Source organism: Nuphar pumila, chromosome 7, assembly GCF_984573655.1.
Source record: "Nuphar pumila chromosome 7, dmNupPumi1.hap1.1, whole genome shotgun sequence".
NCBI lineage: Eukaryota > Viridiplantae > Streptophyta > Magnoliopsida > Nymphaeales > Nymphaeaceae > Nuphar > Nuphar pumila.
The window spans coordinates 10,763,732-10,784,405 of record NC_143255.1 but is presented as its reverse complement, the minus strand read 5'-3'; the positions used below and the strand labels follow the sequence as shown (position 1 = coordinate 10,784,405).

General features: G+C 39.9%; 1 protein-coding gene across 5 annotated transcripts; it reads left to right on the top strand.

Annotated features, from left to right (window-relative positions):
- The first annotated feature begins 1,650 nt into the window (after positions 1-1,650).
- Positions 1,651-19,714, top strand: LOC149831119 (BTB/POZ domain and ankyrin repeat-containing protein NPR1-like). 5 transcript variants are annotated; one of them, XM_090013679.1, is made up of 5 exons: positions 1,695-2,101; positions 2,573-3,411; positions 5,177-5,927; positions 7,259-7,456; positions 19,215-19,714. In XM_090013679.1, the coding sequence occupies exons 2-5, from the start codon at positions 2,836-2,838 to the stop codon at positions 19,463-19,465; spliced, it is 1,776 nt and encodes a 591-aa protein (XP_089869805.1). In that variant the 5' UTR covers positions 1,695-2,101; positions 2,573-2,835; the 3' UTR covers positions 19,466-19,714. The 5 variants fall into 5 exon arrangements, 4 of the variants coding, with proteins under 4 accessions (XP_089869805.1, XP_089869807.1, XP_089869806.1 ...); XM_090013681.1 differs by having other exon boundaries at positions 2,519-3,411; XM_090013680.1 differs by having other exon boundaries at positions 2,513-3,411.
- The last annotated feature ends 960 nt before the right edge of the window (positions 19,715-20,674 follow it).

Sequence of the window (20,674 nt, the reverse complement as noted above, 5' to 3'; positions counted from 1 at the left end):
CCAAAACAACGAAAAATACAGAAATAAAGTAAATGACCGGTCCAATGAAATTCTAAAATATGTACTTAATGCTTAAACAAGATCATGGCCAATAAATATCATATCATAAAAATTAAAAATAAAAACAATTCTCACGGAAATCGATTCTGATAATACTGGTTCAAACTCATTCGCTGCCACAGTTCCATCTCCCAATCCAAGCTCTCTCTCTCTCTCTCTCTCTCTCTCTCTCTCTCTCCAACTTTCTATAAACAGCGATAAACAACTCTCGTCAGAATATAGAATCAAAACACTGGTTGCAACCTCCCCACTTAAAATTATGAACAGAATACTTTCTTTGTTTTTTTCAAACACAACGAAGTCGATAAAATTCACCTTTTTTAATGCAAAGGAGAGAGCTATGAATGCTCCCACAAAGCCTCCTGACTTTTTGAGAGAGAGAGAGGTGGTGGCATACAGCAAGAAGAGAGAGAGAGAGAGAGACAGCATCATCCATTGTCCATTACCACCTCTCTCGTGTTTTCTCACCTCAGCCTGAACATACCGTGACGTTACCAAACACGTCACCAACGCCATCGTCACTATCTACCCCATCACACTAACGACACCGAACAATACGTGTGCCTAAGGGTGGCAAAATCTGACACGACCAGCCAACCCGACCAGCCAACCTGCTTTTTAACCGGGTTAGGGTTTAACTTAAACGGGTTCGTATGGTAAATGGGTTGACCCGCCTAACCCATTTATTAAACGGGTCAGGTTCGTGTTTGAGGTATGCCAATCCACCAACCCGATTGACCCATTTAATAAATGCGTTAAGCGTAGGGATGGCAGTGGGGCGGGGCCTCAAGATTTTATCCTCCATCCCTGCCCCGCCTCTCTAGCGGGGATGGATTTTATCCTCCACCCCTGCCTTCATGTCCTCCATCCCCGGTTCAAACAGGGATGAGGCGGGGCTATTGCGGGGAAAAGTGGTCGGTGCAGGGATGAGGAGGGGATGGGGTGGGGCGGGGCGAAGAAAAGTGCACGTCCATTCCTGCCTTCACCCCCGAACGGGGATGGATTTTAACCTTCGTTCACGCCTCCTTCCCCGTTTCATACTCTTCATCCCCGGTTCAAACGGGGTGAGGCGGGGCGGGGCCCTGCTTTCCCCCTGTCCACTGCCATCCCTAGTTAAGCGAGTGCGTCAACCCATTTACACAAACTCATCAACCTCCAACCCATTTATAACTAACACGAACGGGTCGATCCATTCAAGTCGTTAGTTCCCTAACCTCTGATTACCAAGAAACTAGGTCTCGACCTATCAGAGGGTCGAAGGGGAGCCTTATTAGTCATTTAAGTGAGCGAGACAAGTGTCTCGCCCACGTTTTTTCCTGACCTTTTCACATCGCCCGGACCCTCCAAAACTTATTTTCCAGTCTGCATAGTACCCGCCAATCCGATTGCCACCCGACCCTCTCTCTCTCTCATCCCCCCCCCCCCCACTCTCTCTCTCAATGTTTATCGATTAAAGTAATAAAATGTTTATCGATTAAAGTAATAAAAAGACTGCAGACTCAGTGTTGATTTCGTACAAGAACATGCACACACGCAAACAAGTAAAATTATTGCTTCCGTTCTCTCTTTGCCGTGTCTACGAGTTCGCCTTTTATGTCCTTTTTATTCTCTCTCCCAACCTTTTCAAACCCTAAGATTTGACCCCAGATCGACGGACCAAGACTTTTTCCTTCCTTTTTTATTTTTATTTTTTTGTTTTTCGTTGTGTTCATACTTCCCAACAATTTGAGATTTAGATCTGAGGATGGTTTTGGACTGCGAATATAGAGGCCGTCCTTGGTCCTTTTGGTCTTCTCTTTTGTAAAATCGTGAGATTTTTTGTTTCTTCTGATTGGATAAGTTGGTGGTTTCTTTCATCCTTACTGTTTGAATGAAATGTTTTTTTTTCCACCTTGAAAAAAAGGTATTTGATGACCTTCCCTGGATTTTTTGTGAGAATTCTTGATTTTGTGAGGTGGATATGTGGGGAATTTTGATGGGTGGGCGTTCCTTCTATTTTGTGTTTTTGGGTTGTGGATGTTGAGATTGGAGCAGAAAAGAGGTGGGTTTTGCTGAAATCTGAATTCTAAGAATGTTTTGGTTTTAATTTTTGTTTAGGTATGTAATTGATTCTTGTTTGGTGGGGGGTTTCTTCTATGTTTGTGTTTTATGCATTTGATTTTGATTTTAGAAATGTTTTTTTAGAATTAGCAACACCAAAAAGCAAAGAAAGAGGTACATAATCCTGATAGCAGGACTTCTTTTGGGCCCTTTTCTCTGCAAAGTGTTTGAGGAACGGTTTGCTGATTACTTGTTTTTTTTTCTTGGTTGGGGTTCGGGGTGGGGGGTCGCGATTGTTCCATTATAAGAAAGAAGCGAGTTTAGTTCAAATTCTGTTTTTTCAGAATTTTTTTGCTTGTAATCGTTCTGGGTTTTCAGTTTGGTCATGTTATGGTTATTGACGTATAAGCAGAACCAGGCTATTTATCCAGAGATTCAAGGCCTTCTGATCTTGGGTTTAGTTGTATAGCAGCACCAACCAATGATCTTTCGGCCGCAGCATCATCGTTCCGGATCGGAGTTAATCTGTACCAAGTTTAAATTTGTTGGTGATTGGTTTCTATGAGTTGGTTTGCTCGAGAGTGATCAATGAACCAGAGTTGTTTGTTCTTTCCATTTGTCTTTGTTCTGAATTGACTTGATCTGCATGAGCTTCGGACACTCGAGGCCTATGTTACACTTATTTGGAAGTAGAAGTTTCTTGGTCTTTATAGAGAAGAATTAGGGCTTCTACAGATGGATGATATAGCAGAGCCAGCCAGTTCTTTGAATTTTGCTTCATCATCCTACGTATCCAATGGCAGTGGTAACTATAGCGTGTCTGTGTCCAGTAGCTCCGAGCAAGGAATCCACTCAAACCCTCATTTTCAGATTGCCAATATGGAATCCATCAGTTTGTTCCGGCTTAGCTCCAATTTGGAACAGCTCTTGCTGGATACAGAATTCAATTGCAGCGATGTTCAGATAACTGTTGAAGGAATCCCTGTTGGTGCCCACAGATGTATTTTGGCCTCGCGAAGCCCGTTCTTTCATCATCTTTTCTCTCAAGGGAATTCTTCATCCCAGAAAGAAGGGAAGCTGAAATATGATATTAAGGAATTGGTCCCTAGCGGCAACGTCGGGCATGATGCCTTTATGATCATCTTGAATTATTTGTATACTGGCAGGCTGAAACCATCTCCTGTGGAGGTTTCCACCTGTGTGGATGCTGCCTGCAACCATGACTCTTGCCGTCCTGCTATTGATTTTGCAGTGGAGCTGATGTATGCATCATCTACCTTTGAGATAAAGGAGATGGTTTCACTATGGCAGGTTGCTAATCTTCTCTAATGGTGCTGTTTCTTTTGCTTTCCTTGAAATGTTTTTTCGGTTTGCAATTTACGCTTGGTAATGGAACTAATATAGCTGCTATGGTAAGTATAACACTTGAATTCACTGGGTCACTCAAAATGGTTTTGTGTATCATTGAATTGCAGATCATTAACTAAAATATGGTAAAATATACCATGGAACAGTTCTTTTGGATTATCTTCTATTGATCATCGTTCTAGGAAATTATCAAGAAGTGATAGCATTTCAGAATAGGTATTAAGGTTTGCATCTGCGTGATTATTATGGTGGAGAAGAATAAGGAGAAGGAGAAGAGTGAAGGTTGTAGTAAATGGGCATAGGCATGTGTTATAGAAATGGAAATGGAATTGCGAGTTGTTTGTGATTTAAGTTTCCTGCTGAACCATTAGATCACCATGTTGTGGTTGTGGTTTTCCCTTATTTGTTTTCTGGGTTGCCTGATAGCTGAGGTGTCTCCTCTGCTTCCAGTTGGATTCGCTTCTCAGTTTTGTTTATGATTTTATTATATGTACAAAATGGTTGATTGTCCCTTGTATGCAGGTCCAACTGGGCTTATAAAAGTTATATGTGATCATTAAATGCATACAAAAAGCTAAGCATATTTACTTGTTAGAAAATATATCTTTAAAATGGTATTCGTTTGTATTTGCACATATAGTATATGTTTTGTTATACAACATAATAAAGATGTATAGAGTTTCTGTCAAATTCTTTCACATAAAAAATAATGTTCTTGTGTTTCTTAGGTGGGTTTTGATGAGGAACTCAAGGATTCAATTATTATAGTCCTTTTTTTCTCCTCTTTCTTTAATTTAATGTTTTTGTTAAATTTTTGGTATAACTTGTTTTCACGTCTAGACATTTCACTAGTGCAAAAAAAAAAAACGCAAGGATACGTAGAAAGAAGGCTTGAATGTGGTCTCCCCACAATGAAAAACACACATAGAAAGAAGGCTTCCAAAAACTGTCATATTTATCATTTTAATGTACAATTTACACTGTTCTAAAGTAAATAATGTAAAAGCTGGTATTATGATTGCAAAAATTAATAAGCAAATAGAAAAATATATTCTTGTCAGATCCCATGTAGTTACTCTGGGATGCTTGTTTCTGTGTAGTTCCATTTGCTGAAGTGATTAGTAGGTAGTCAATGCTAATTACTCTTCCCCCTTTCCAAGAAGCTTGAATGTGTTCTCCCCATCTTTGAATTTTATTTGTATCTGATGCATAATATGCATTTCCAAAGCCATTGATTGACTGATTTCACAGATTTGCTTGCAGTGCTTCCTTGAATTGCTTTTATAGCAATCTTCTGCATGGCAGAAAACTACTAATGCCGTTGTGGGGCTTGGTAAATCTTATACTGTGATATTCAAAATGTTTATAGGCTCAAGCATGGACATTCTAAAATTTTTTCAGAACACAAAAAAGTGAAGTTTATTTTAATACTATCTTGCATTTGTGTTCCGTGACCAAAGCACGAATTCTTCCATAAAGAGTATTTTACATTTTTCTATCTCAAATCCTCTACATATGGTGCAGTTTCGTGTTGTGAGCTCAAGTCACTTTTTTTGGGTTCATTGCTATATATGTTAGTTTAGTTGCTATATAACAATAAGCTGATGCATTACTGGCTAAGCATTGCTGTTTTTTCACCTGCCTTCTGTTACCTATTGCTTCTTTTCTTTATGGTTACAATGTTCAATGGAAGTGTTATTATGTGCAGAGGCACCTATTCAACTTTGTTGAAAAAGCATTAATTGAAGATGTCATACCTATTCTTCTTGTTGCTTGCTCCTGCAAACTGGGCCCTCTACTCACTAAATGTATACAATGGGTTGCACAATCTGATCTTGACCGGGTATCAATTGAAAAAGAGCTTCCATGTGAAGCGGCTGATGAGATCACATCACTCCGTCACAAGCTTCAGCAAGGAGGATTTGATGCTCCTACTGTGGATCATGTTCGAGAGAAAAATATTAAGAGAATCCACAAGGCATTGGATTCTGATGATGTCGAATTGGTGAGACTTCTCTTAAAGGAAGGGAATATCACTCTGGACAATGCACACGCCCTTCACTATGCAGCAGCTTACTGTGACTCTAAGATTGTTACTGAGTTGCTGGAACTCAAACTTGCTGATGTTAATTTGAGAAACGGCAGAGGATATTCAGTGATACATGTGGCAGCAATGCGTCGGGAACCTGCTATTTTAGTGTCACTGCTTACGAAGGGTGCGTGTGCATCAGCAATCACAATGGATGGCAGGAGTGCAGTCCAGATATGTCAGAGGCTCACTAGGGCAAAGGACTATTATGCACAAATTGAGCAGGGAAAAGAGTCAAATAAAAACCGGATATGCATTGACATCCTTGGGCGAGAGGAGGGACGAATCCCACTTATAGGTGATTCGACTGTCTCCTCGATGGAAATGACTGAAGATTTCCACATGAGGCTGCTCTATTTAGAGAACAGAGGTGAGTTTTGGCATATTTTCTCTGTATGCTGAAATGTGTATATTATCTATATGCAGGGTAATTGAATTTATGGCTGAACTGTTATTTATTTTTAAGTGGGTAAATATTTGATACTAATGAAGGTACGGAACTATTGAGATGAAAACCAAAGGTGAAAGATGTATCAATGCAATCTGGCCATGTAGAAGTCTTCAACATGGTTTGTTTACCAAGGATTGGGCCTTAGATTGTGTATTTCTGACGTAGAAACAAGAAATTTTGGGTCATTCATGCATTGTGGGCTATTTATTTTTTTAAGCTCTTGAAAAACTTGTTTACATATCATAATCACATGATTCAAGACTCATTTTCTAGTAACAAACCGTGTAGATCACATCTGTAAGGTCCAATCTAAAAAGAACAAAAAAATTGTGAAAAGGAGATGATTTCTACTCAATAGTTCCATATCTTCATTATACCAAATATTTACCCTTTCTAAGTAGGCCCCGATATGGATGATGCATATAGATGTTGCTGAAGTTTGGGCTGTTATGTAAAAGGTGCTGACAAATCCATGATCCTTTGACATGATGCTGGAACCGGTACATGTTTCAGCTTAACTTTCACAAAGTTGTGACAAGTATAAGCCAAGCTTTAGGGAACTTTATTCAATTTATAAAAAAAGAAGTGCAAATAAAGTGCAACTGCAATCTATCTTAACGATGGGAAGTGGGAACCCTCAACATCAAACATTATATATATATAATGTTTAAATAGTGATGGTTATGACTGAGATTAGATAATACTGCTTTAGCCAATCACATGTTGAGTTTCAGTTTCATTTTGAGATAATGGCAGTGGGTTCTGTTGTGTCACACTCTTTATGAACAAGCTTTGGCTAGCCATGTGTAATCATGTCAAGATCTTTTCTCGTTTTGAGTTTAATCTCCTCATCTTCATGGCAGCATGAAAATGCTGGATTTATAGTTTGGGCAGTTACCATGTCACCACTCATTTTGAAATAAACTTTACTTTGCCTGATCGCACAAGAATGCTCATCAAGAAACCTAACATTTCAACCTGAGAATTTGCTTTTTTCTTTTATAACCTAATTGAATCTTATTTAATATCATTGTCTCCTTTTCTTTTTCATTGTCTCTTCTTTTTCTGGATAGTATATTTACCTTCTTGTTGTAAGAGAAATATCACTATATTGCATTTTTAACTCTGTCATCGTGAAATTTGGGGGCAGCTTTCTCCTCTTTTACCAGTTATACCATTTTGAGATTGTTGAGTCATGGCCTCTGTCCAACCTACTGTGAATTTCTAATTGCTGCTGTTATGCACGCCAGTTGCATTTGCAAGGCTATTATTTCCTGCTGAGGCTAAGCTGGCCATGGAAATAGCACAAACAGAGACCACATCAGAATTCGCTGGTATTTCTGCCACCAAAAGTTCATCTGCAAATTTGAGGCAAGTTGACTTGAATGAGACTCCTTCAATGACGGACAAAAAGCTTCATTCTAGAATGAATGCTCTGGTAAAAACCGGTATGTTCACCCTTCTCATTGAGTGGTTAAATAGGAAACAAATTGTTTAATAAATAAGCATGTTACATCAATTTGAATGTTGATGATGCAAGATCTTTTCTCTGTTAGGGTTTAGGGGAGAGCAGGGTGTATGGTAGTGGATGGGTATAGCTCTCATCCTTCTTCTGCGATGCCTTGTTGCCCTCTACCACTATTACTATGTTAACCTTCTATTAATGGAAGAGAAATTCGTGTTATCATGTCATCTGGTTAAACATGCCTTTATTTTTCTCAAATAGTAACCTCACCTTGCTAACTAAGAGTATCACTATGGAACTTACTATGGGTAACTAGGGGTGGCAGTTGAGCCGGGTACCTGATGGCAGATTGGATACCTGGTCTGAAAAGAACCTGGTGGCCTGAGCCCGACCCAAACCCAATAATAATCGGCCTGGGCTTATGTCAGTCCTGTTGGGTCCTTACTGCCCCTATTCAGGCCGGCCCAGCCATGCCCGATGGCCACCCCTTGGTAACTGTATTTACTTGATCATGGGCCATTTCGGATAGTAATTCTCGTCTCTGGAACATCCAATCTTATGTTTTGTTTTTTGAGCAGTTAGCATAAGGACTGTGTAGATGGAAAGGCTCAGAGAATACCCAGAAAGCGAGAAAGAGAGAAAGTAAGAACTTAGAAACTTAATTAGGTCTAATCTCTTTAAGTTTAAATAGAGATTAGCCAAGAAAACAAAATTACATTAGAGTCCCTCATTATCTATAAAATACAAAAAACAACCTTAAGACTAAATAAACTTTACTTTAAAGTGGTTGACTTATCTTAACACTCCCCCCTCAAGCTGGAGCATAGATATCAATCATGCTCAGCTTGCCACAACATTTTGAGAAACTAGGCCTGACAAGAGGCTTTATAAAAATATCTGCATCTTGATCCTCAAATATTACATGCTTGGTAGAGATATGTCCAGCTTGAACCATATCTCTTATATAGTGACAGTCAACTTCAATATGTTTTGTCCTCTCATGAAATACATGATTATTGGCTATATATGTAGCTGCCTTGTTGTCACACATCATCACTATAGGTGATGAAAACTTCACTTGAAGATCGGTCAACACAGTGCAAACCCACATTAATTCAACTGCCGTTTGGGCCATAGCCCTATATTCTGATTCGGCACTCGACCTAGCAACCACGGTCTGCTTCTTGCTTCTCCAAGAGATTAGGTTACCTCCCACAAATACACAGAATCCTGTGGTAGATTTTCTATCCTCTATAGACCCAGCATAATCAGCATCAGAGTAAGCAACTACTTCCAGGGTACCCCCTTTCTTGAATAATAACCCTTTTCCAGGAGAAGATTTTAAGTACCTGAGTATCATCATTGTAGCATTCCAGTGTATCTCAGTCGGTTTGTCCATGAATTGGCTAATCTTGCTTACAGCCAGATCAATATCAGGTCTAGTCACTATCACATATAATAACTTTCCTACCAATAAGCGATAGCTCCTGCTATCAACAGGTTTTGACCCCTCATCCAACAAATGAACTTTGTGATCCATGAAAATATTTGATGGTTTAGCTCCCAACATTCCTGTCTCTTTTAATAAATCAAGAACATACTTCCGTTGAGACAGAACTACAACCTCACTGCTCTTCGCCACTTTAATGCCCAGAAAGTTTCTAAGGGAATCAAGGTCTTTTGTAACAAAATGTTTTTGAAGATGAGCCTTCGTGGCTGCAATGTCTTTCATGTTATCTCCTGTAAGGATGATATCATCCACATATACCACCATAATAACTATGCCTGAGTTAGTTTTCTTAATAAATAATGTGTGGTCTGACGCTAACCTATTAAAACCAAACTTTGACATCACCTCAAACAACTTTTGAAACCATGCACGATGACTTTGCTTTAGACCATACATCGCCTTTCTTAATCTGCACACCTTCTGACACTTCTCCTCAACCACAAACTCAGGAGGTTGTTGCATGTAGACTGTTTCAGACAGATCCTCATATAGGAATGCATTTTTCACATCTAGTTAACACAAACTCCATCCATGATGAACAACTACGGAGAGAACAAGACGAATGATGCCCATACGTGCTACAGGAGAAAATGTCTCAAAGAAATCAACACCATATGTCCGAGTATAACCTTTTGCTACTAACCGGGCCTTGTATCTTTCAATTGAACCATCTGAGTTGTATTTAATGGTGTATACCCATTTACATCCAACAATGTCTGCATCCAATGGAGGATCAACAAGATCCCATGTTTGTTGAGACAGTAAAGTATCCATTTCATCTTGCATAGCCTGTTTCCACCGGCTATCGAGTACTGTTGTTTGACAATTCATAGGAATAGTTTCAGCAGATAAAGCTGAAATAAAAGCTTTCATTCGATTACCAATTCTGGTATGTGACACAAACTGAGACATAGGATATAAGGTACATTGCCGTGTCTCCTTTCGCAGAGCAATTGGCTTGTTGTCATCAACAGAAATATCATTGTTGCCAGGAGTACTTACCTCATGAGAAGAAGAAGATAGAGGCACTGAAAGGGTTGGAGCTCTACGGACATACACCAATGGAGGATTGTGAAACCGTGAGGAAGATGGAGCTGGAGTCGGTGATAGGGGCACTGATTCCAAAGGAAAAGGAGGAATAGGAAGAGGAAAGGAGTCATCTTGATCAACTTGCTTCCTATCACTATGGAATAGACTCCAAGAAAGATATGTTGAAGTAGGCTGAATGATCCTGGTCTAGCGACTAGATGACACCCACACACACGGCAGCAGGAAACCCTAGTAGAGAAGAGAGGAAAATAAGAAGAGAGAGGAGAGAGAAGAGGAAAAACTCGTTATAATGTTATTAGACTCTAATCCCTCCTTAAGAAGGAATTAGAAAATAATGGGTTACAAAAAGAGTCTCTACTTTTCACTAATTACATACTACTACCACAACTAAAATAATATTTCCTTTTTAACACTCCCCCTCAAGTTGGAGCATATATGTCTATCATGCTCAGCTTGTCACAACATCTGAGAAAACCCACACTAGCAAGCGGTTTAGTAAACACATCAGCAATTTGATCCTCTGAAGTAACATGACAGATAGAGATTTGTCCTGCCTGTACTAGATCTCTTATATAGTGACAATCGACTTCAATGTGTTTCGTCCTCTCGTGAAACACCGAATTATTTGCAATATAGGTGGCTGCTCTATTATCACACTTCATTACCATTGGCATTGAGGTCTGTACACGTAGATCTCTTAGAACAGATCTAACCCATATCATTTCGGCTGCAGTTTGAGCCATGACTTTGTATTCTGACTCAACACTCGATCAGGCCACTACGGTCTGGTTTTTACTTCTCAAGCTTATTAAATTTTCACCTATAAACACACAAAACCCCGTGGTGGACTTTCTATCACTAATGTCTCCTGCATAGTTTGTGTCAGAATAGGCAAGTATGTCAAGAGTTGAGCTTGGTTTGTATAGTAGTCCTTTACCTGGAGAAGACTTCAAGTACCCGAGAATCATCATTGCTGCCTTCCAATGCACTTGGGTTGGTTTATCCATGAACTGGATAATCTTGCTTACTGCCAGAGAGATATCTGGTCTTGTCACTGTAACGTACAAGAGTTTGCCAACTAGAGATCTGAAACTTCTACTGTCAACAGGTTCTGCTTCTTCAAATATGTGCAATTTTGGATCCATTGGAATATTAGCAGGTTTTGCTCCTAACATTCTTGTTTCCTGTCACAAATCTAGTACATACTTCCTTTGTGATAGAACTAACTCTTCACGGTTTCGAGCCACCTCTATACCCAGAAAATATCTAAGAAGACCAAGATCTTTGGTAACAAAGTGCTTCTGTAGATGATCTTTGGTCTCTGAGATATCTTTTTGATTGCTTCCTGTGAGTATAATATCATCCACGTACACAACCATAACCACAACACCCGTGGGAGTCTTCTCAACAAACAATGAGTGGTTTGATGCTAACCCGTTAAAACCAAAAGCTGACATGCTCTCAAACAACTTTTGAAACCACGCACGTGGACTTTGTTTTAGACCATATATTGCTTTCTTTAACTTGCATACCTTGTAACACTCTCCCTGAACCTCAAACCCGGGAGGTTGCTACATATACACCGTCTCAGACAAATCACCATACAAAAATGCGTTCTTCACATCCAACTGGCATAAGATCCATCCATTATGTACAACCACTGATATTACCAGCCGAATAGTACCAAGGCGTGCCACAAGAGAACGTTTTGAAGAAGTCTACTCCATACGTCTGGGTGTACCCTTTTGTCGCCAACCTGGCCTTGTACCTTTCAATTGAGTCATCTAATTTATACTTAATGGTATAGACCCACTTACACCCAACAATATCAGCCTCAACCGGAGGAGTGACCAACTCCCAAGTGTTCCGTGTAATTAAGGCTTCCATCTCATCTTGCATAGCAGCTTTCCATTTGGGGTCTACGACTGCCTGATGGTGATTAAGATGTAGAGATTAAGTAGATAGAGCTATGATGAACTGCTTCATGTGACTCCCAAGTCTGGCATTTGTAACAAACTTAGAAATGGGATGTAAAGTGCATTGCCTTTTACCTTTCCTGAATTATCATCCACAATAGATGCTTCATTCATTGGAGCTGGAGGACTCACTTTTGAGGAAGAAGGTAGTGTAGGTTCTGTTTCCGGAGGAGATCTACGAGAGTATACCAGAGGAGGATCATGATACCATGACTGAGTGTGAGGAGTAGGAAAGCTCATAGGAATTGACTCCAAGGGAAGAGGGGGGATAGGTAATGGCATAGCATCACCCTGATCACATAGTAATCTGGAGGCAGTACTTGAAAAGAAAGGAATGGACTCAAAGACGGAGACATCCGCACTGACATACTCTCTACGAGCAATGGGATCATAACACTTGTACCCCTTTTGATTTTTTGGATAGCCCACAAAGATACATTTTATGGCTTAAGCCGATAGTTTGTTTCGTTGAGGCCTTAGTTTATGAACAAAACACACACACCCAAACACCTTGGGAGAGATCAAGAAAGGAGGTGCATTGGGGTATAGGATTTTCACAGGAATTTGTTCTTCCAACGAGGATGAAGGCATGCGATTGATAAGGTAGCAAGCTGTAAGTATGACATCTCCCCAATATGAAGAAGGCATACATGATTGCAGCATAAGGCTGCGAGCAACATTTAAAAGATGTCTATGCTTCTTTTCAGCTACCCCATTTTGTTGGGAGGTATGGGCACAAGTAGTTTGAGGTCGAATGCCATGATTCTTATAAAACAGTAGTAACTCATTGATTTTAAATTTGAGAGCATTGTCAGTGTGAATGATCTTGACAAGAGAATCAAACTGAGTTTTTATTTCAATAATGAGAGACATATGGATAGAAGGAACTTTCGATCTGTCTTTTATTAGGAATGCCCATGACAATTTGGAAAAATCTCGACAATGACCAAATAATAACGACATTGGGACCTACTAGTAACTCTACTAGGTCCCCATACATCAATGTGAAGAAGCTCAAATAATCTTTGGCTCGATGGACTCTGACTTGAAGGAAAAGAACTCTTGTGGTGTTTACCCAACTGACAGTCTTCACACTGGAATGAGGCAGAAGGAGAAATTTGAGAAAGAATTCAATGAAGTTTTGACAATGGCATATGACCAAGACGAATGTGCCATTGATAAGAACTGGAGAATGTCTCAGACACGACATTCACGACTCCCAGTGGTTGATGAAGATAATACTCTTCCTTCTTCATAGCCTCCACCAATCCTCTTCCCCGTCAGTAAATCCTGAAACATACAACACAAAGGATAAAAAATCACTCTACAATTGTGTTCTTTTGCAATACGACTAACTGACAATAAATTTTGAGGAAAGAAAGGAGCATGAAGCACATCTGTCAGCTGAAGAGACGGAGAGATGGAAACATTTCCTTGTCCCACAATGGGAGATATACTCCCATCGTCAAGGACAACTTTATGATGTTCACCCATGGGGTCTAGCTTGAAATTTTTTTTTGAAGACCCACACAGGTGTCTAGAGGCCCCTAAATCAATAATCCATCTACTACCTTGGTGATTTAATCTCTCACCTGCAGAGCACACAATATCAACGATAGGAGTAACAACATCCGAACTAGAAGGGCAGTGAGACACCAATTCTTCATACTCGGCACGACTAAGAGTGACAGAGTCATTGGAGGGACCAGAGGGAATCTCTATGTTAGACTTCGCAATTTGGGCCTTGGACACGCTTGATGTCTGAGAAGAAGCAAGGGGTCTACCATTTTTATCCCAACACCGGTCCTCAAGATGCCCCAATTTGCCACAGTAGGTACACTGAAATCTACCTCTTCCTCTGCCTCTACCACGTGTATTGAAGAAGTTTCCCTTACCCTGACCTGGGGTGACTCCAAGAGCAGATGTTTGTGAGTCAGAGTGAGTCTGCGGAAGGGTGATAGCTAGTCTGCTCAGGCGATTGTAGGCTTCGGCAAGAGTTGGGACATCTGATCCTGTGAACATCTGAACCTTTGCAACTGCGAAATCAGATGATAGTCCAGTCAGGAATCTTACAACCATGGTTTGCTCTTGATGGGACTTCTGTGTAGTACAACAGAGGGGCCTATGTTCATTCAGCCTTTCAAATGCATATTTTACCGATGCATAATATTGGGCTAGCGACTGATCTCTTTGTTGCAGTTGATAAATTTCTTGCTCGACTTGTAAGATGCGGCTCACATTGGTCTCGTGAGAATACGTATCTCGAAGGTTGTCCCACATTTCTTTCGCAGTGTTGTAGTAAATGAGACCATCGGCGATATGGGGCAATACGTTGTTCATCATCCACGACATAACGATGCCGTTATCTTCATTCCATGTGTTGTATTTTCCTGTTTTATCGGGTGGTTCCGGTTCTAACAGAACATGTTTTTTTTATGACCAGAAACGGACATCATAAACGTCTGGGACCACCTCGCGTAGTTCGAGTCATCTAGTTTGACAGAGGACCCATACGAGAAAGGGTTCGCAAATGCTTTATACTCTCCAGCCGGTTCCCTTTCTTGATCACCATCTTTTGACAGACGAGATGTCATCTTGGTTGAATCACAAACAGTTACCAGACCTGACAAATCAAATCTGCAACACTACAGTAGCAAAGAAACAAAAAAAAAACACACACGTTAGAACTGACTTTGAGACTCGTCAGATCCGATATAGGATTGGCTCCACCAACGCCAACACTCCCAGATTCAGACGTCAGATCTGATTCCAGATCAGCGTCTGACACAGAGAACAGATCCCTTAACGCCTTCAATGGATCAGATCTTCACTCGATTTGAACTTCTCCACCATCCACACGTCAAAGATCATTTGTTTTAAGGCCCGCAGCATCCAATCAATTTACAACGATCAGATTTTTATCATGAAAAAAATCTGTGCCGACAACACAGAGAATCAAATCAGATCAACAACATCACACGACCCACAATCTGAGTGCTTCCATGATCAGCCACTTTCCACGTTTCACGACACTTGATGCAGCTTGCTACCGTTTTCCATAATCAGCCACAACAGCATTACACGACCCACGATCAGAAACTGTATCCCAGGAGGGGACGTGACTCTGATACCATGTTGAAGTAGGCTAGATGATCCTGGTCGATCTAGCGACCAGATGACACCCACACACACACGGCAGTAGGAAACCCTAATAGAGAAGAGAGGAAAATAAGAAGAGAGAGGAGAGAGAAGAGGGAAAACTCGTGATCATGTTATTAGACCCTAATCCCTCCTTTAGAAGGAATTAGAAAATAATGGGTTACAAAAAGAGTCTCTCTACTTTTCACTAATTACATACTACTACCACAACTAAAAGAATATTTTCTTTTTAACAAGATACATCCACATTGACATACTCTCGACGAGAAATCAGATCATAACATCGATACCCCTTTTGATTTTTGTGATAGCCTATAAACATACACTTAGTGGCTTGAGTGACTAATTTATCACGGTCAGGTCCGAGTCTGTGCACAAAACAAACGCACCCAAATACCTTGGGCGAAAGCGAGAAGAGGGGTACATTAGGATACAAAATTCGCAAGGGAATTTGGTCATCCACGGATGATGAAGGCATGTGGTTGATCAAAAAGCAAGCCGTGGTAATCGCATCACCCCAATACGAAGCAGGAACATTTGATTGAATCATAAGGGTGCGGGCTACATCAAGGAGATGCATGTGTTTTCGCTCAGTCACCCTATTTTGTTGGGAAGTATAGGCACACGTGGTTTGTGGTTGAATACCATGGTCCTGATAAAATTGCAACAATGCTTTTGTTTTAAACTCAAGGGCATTATCAGTGCGGATAATCTTGACAACTGATTCAAACTAGGTTTTTATTTCAATAACCAATGATTTAAGAATACTAGGAACTTCAGATCTTTCTTTTATTAAGAACACCCAAGACAACTTTGAAAAATCATCAACATTAACAAGATAATAACGATATTGAGTCCTGGTAGGAATCTTACTATGACCCCATACATCTGCATGAAGAAGTTCAAAGACTTTATGATTGGACTGACTCTGACTAGAAGGAAACAAACTCCTATGATGCTTGCTCAACTGATATGCTTCACACTGGAATGATGTAGTAGATGGAATTTGAGGGATGATACGACAGAGCTTTGATAAAGACGGATGTCCGAGACGACGATGCCACTGAACAGGACTCGAAAAATCATCGACTGCAACATAAATGTTTCCCACTGGGTGATGTAGATAGTAGACTCCATTTTCTTCATAGCCTCCACCAATCTTCTTCCCCGTCAGCAAATCCTGAAAATGGCAACACACAGGATCAAATATCACTCTACAATTTAGCTCTTTTGTAAGGCAACTAACAGAGAGTAAACTTTGAGGAAATGACAAAGCATGAAGGACATTGTTCAACTGTAAGGAAGAAGATATAAAAACATTTTCCTGACAAATAACAGGGGATTAACTCCCATCAGCTAATGAGACACCCCGATATGCAGTACTAGTCTTTAGATCTGTAAAATTTTGAGAATTTTCGCATAGATGTCTAGATGCACCAGAGTCAATAATCCACTTACTATCAGGAGAAAGATAGTCTCCAGTTGAGTAGGCCACACCAGCTACAGGAGAAAAGGAACTTGAAGGACGGTGAACAACCAGTTCATCATATTTTGCACGACTAAGAGTGATGCAATCACTGGGGATAGTGGTGTCATTTGCTACCTCTAGTTTAGTAGCATTGACTTTTGGAACATTAGGCTTTAATGGAGAAGAGACAGGCCTTCCATGTTTATCCCAGCAACGATCTTCTAAATGTCCTGATTTTTCACAAAAGGTACATTGGAGTTTACCTCTACCTCCCATACCTCTTCCACTACCTCTTCCTGTAACATTCATAGTATTTCCTCGTCCATAACTTGATGAAACAGCTAAAGCAGATGACTGAGATGCAGGTTGAGATTGGGTAAGAGAGATGGCAAGTCGACTCAACCGATTGTATGCATCGGCAAGAGTAGGAACATCAGACCCGCTTAACATTTGGACTTTAACAACTGAGAAATCTGAAGATAGTCTTGTGAGGAACCGAGCAACCATAATTTGTTCTTGATGATCTTTTTGTTTTAAACAACACAGTGGTCTATGAGCATTAAGTCTTTCAAAAGCATCTTTGACGGAGGCATAATACTGGGCCAATGTCTGATCACATTGCTGCAAATTATATATTTCTTGTTCAACTTGGAGAATACGACTCACATTAGTCTCTTGAGAGTACGTATCTCGAAGATTGTCCCACATCTATTTAGCCGTATTGTAGTAAATTAGGCCATATGCAATATGAGGTTCAATGTTGTTCATGATCCATAACATAACAATGTCATTATCTTCTTCTCAAGTAATGTATTTTCCTGTCTTCTCATTTGGTTCAGATTCCAAGAGTATGTGTTTTCTACGATGTCCAGACACCGACATCATAAATGTTCTGGACCGTGCATAATTAGTTTCATTTAATTTCACAGAAGAACCATAGGAGAAAGGATTTGCAAAGGCTTTATAGTCCCCAATAGCCTCATTCTTGAAATCAGATTTCGAGACATCACCCATATGGAATGCCACTTCCTCAATAGTCACCACGAATAGTGCTGCTGCAATAAACTTCCACACGCACTTATTAAAAAACTGATAGAGATCAGCTCCACACTGTGCAAATCCACTACTATGATAAGTTTTCACCACGACATTAGATCCGCAATCAGATCTGAACCAACTAGAACAATTTATCTGATAAAAACAAAACCACGACTATTGAATATAAGTTGTTCTTCACAACAACCAGATATGAGTGAAACAAAATAGGAGTATGCAGTTCCACGACTGAACATGATATCCATTCTTCACCACACTCAAAGGAGTCAGATCTGTAATCAAATCCAAAAACAAACACGACAATTTAATATAAAGTAACATAAGTATGCAGGTCCACGACAGAAGAAAATTATTAAATCTTCACCACACTCAGATCTGTGATCTGATCTCTGAAAAAGTTGCAGATCCACGACTATTTAATATGAATATTCTTCACGACAACCAGACTTGAGCGAACCCAACCAAAATATGCATGTCCACGACTGAAAACCATATTTAATCTCCACTACATTCAGATTTATGATCAGATCTGAAATACCCAGAGCATACGGTCACAGAAAACATCCACGATACCAAAAAAAAAATTTCCCGTCACCCACTTCACGACCACTTTGACATTACCTCTTTACGTCTTCAGCACAAAACCCATATTTGTATCCACTCAGTTTGGTAGACAGAGACCGATAAATCCACGCAACTTTTAGATCTGATTGCAGATCTGAGTCATGACTTTTGTTAGACCTCAGATCTGTTATTAGATCTGTACCACTCGAGAAAAAAAGAACGACACACCTTTTTATCTGATCCTTTTCACGTGATTTTTTTTTTATCTTCTTCACGTGATCTAATACCCTTCACTCGAACTTTGACACAAAACTTGAGATCGCCCTCCCAGATCGACGACTCTGATACCATGTAGATGGAAAGGCTCAGAGAATACCCAAAAAACGAGAAAGAGAGAAAGTAAAAACTTGGAAACTTACTTAGGTCTAATCTCCTTAAGTTTAAATAGAGATTAGCCAAGAGAACAAAATTGCATTAGAGTCCCTCATTATGTATAAAATACAAAAAATAACATTAAGACTAAATAAACTTTACTTTAAAGTGGTTGACTTATCTTAACAGACTGATAGGAAATATGTTGGCTTTGTAGGAGCTTTCTCATGCTACTACTGCCCCTTGTGATTATATCTAAATGAGAAGGGAGAAATCTAGTGCAGTTTCATTAGAAAATAAATGTAGATTAGAAGAATGTGGTAGCCCATATCCGGATTGCATTCCAATCATGATTGGTGATTTAGTCTATTGAAATTATAGAATATGCAGGGTCAGTTGATGTCTTTGAATTGACTGTTTTGTTTCATACTGTGTATGCATGTTACTCATTGACAGGCCATTTTATGTGATAGATTGATGCACAATATCTTTCCTACTGTTGATTCTTGTCTGAGTCGCACCCCTTACCAACTTTAATTTCTTTTTTTTTTTACCTTCGATATATCCACTGTGAATATTCTCGCAGTTGAGCTGGGTAGGCGTTATTTTCCACATTGCTCCCAAGTCCTGGACAAATTTATGGAGGACGACTTGCCGGACCTATTCTACCTCGAGAAGGGCACACCAGATGAGCAGAGGATAAAACGCCAGCGTTTTGACGAGCTCAAGGATGTTGTCTTGAATGCTTTCACCAAAGACAAGGCAGGATCCAGACTGTCTTCTTCTTCCTCCTCTTCGTCAATGAAGGTTGGTATGAAACGAGGTATGAGAAAATAGCCTGCCAGAATCATTTTGTTGTATAATTAGAAGAAAGAAATGCAGAGACCTGTACAACTTCTCCAGGAACATTTATTTCTAGTACCAAATACTGCGGCAAACTTCCTAATTGCAAAGAGTTGAAATTGATCTGTTGTAACCATAGTTCTCAATCATCTTTTCTGTTGTACATATCAAGCGTGGTACTTTTTGTGTACAAAACATAATCTAGAAATAATTCTGCAGTTCCAGTCACCTTAGTTCTTGAAAGTATTTGTACATCTTTGCAGAGCTGCCTGTTTTTTTTTTTTAAACGCAGAAAACACTGGGTTTTTTTTTCACAGGGAGTTGGCGTTTACCACTGGGTAGGTCTCTCCTTTGCTTTAGCACTAAGGCCAAGGCTCCCACCTTGCAGTTCAAAAACACGAGTTTGCATACTCATTTATCATAAATACTAGAAAATGGAGCGTACCACTTTTGCTACGAAGCCTACAACTGACTTCTGCAAAGTGAAGTGAAATTGGATATACAAATGAGTACTCCCAAGTGTGAGATGCTCTATGTCAAGGAGGTTGCTTTCAAGCTGCGTTGTAGATTTTTTTTTTTAAAGTCAAGCTAGGGTAGCCCCATTGGTATTCGAACCTGAGACCGCTCAATTATGATACTGCGAATAATGGATTAGTCAAACATGGCCAGGTTCAATAGCTTCAACTTTTACACATGGACAACAACATGATGCAGTTCTCCCATGGATGAACCATCCATGCAGGACATCCAATATTAAGCATGGGATTCCATGATTTATGGCCTTTTTTGGCCATGTTTCTTATTGATGTCTGGAGCTTAATCTGTGTTTGGATCGTTAAAAGACTTCACATTATAGCCATCTATCATTACATTTCTCAAGATGGGTACCATGTCCGTATCGAGAAATGTCGAGATAGATGGTTAGCAGTAGGGGAGTTGTATGCTAAGCATGCAGCGCCGCTGCATAACATCAATTAAAAGAGGGGTTCTTGTAAGCAAGGGGATTGTAGCTTTGAGTTTGAGAGCTTAAGAAGGCATTGTGACCCGGATTTCACATAGTGAATTTCGTGCAGTGATTCCATGGTTGTCTTCATATTCTTTTGGAGAGGTTTTTGTATGTAAATCGATGTGTAATTTCTTTGTTTTTATCTTTTTATGCTTTACTATTTCTATTTCATTTTATATTTTTCTTAGTGGAGGTGG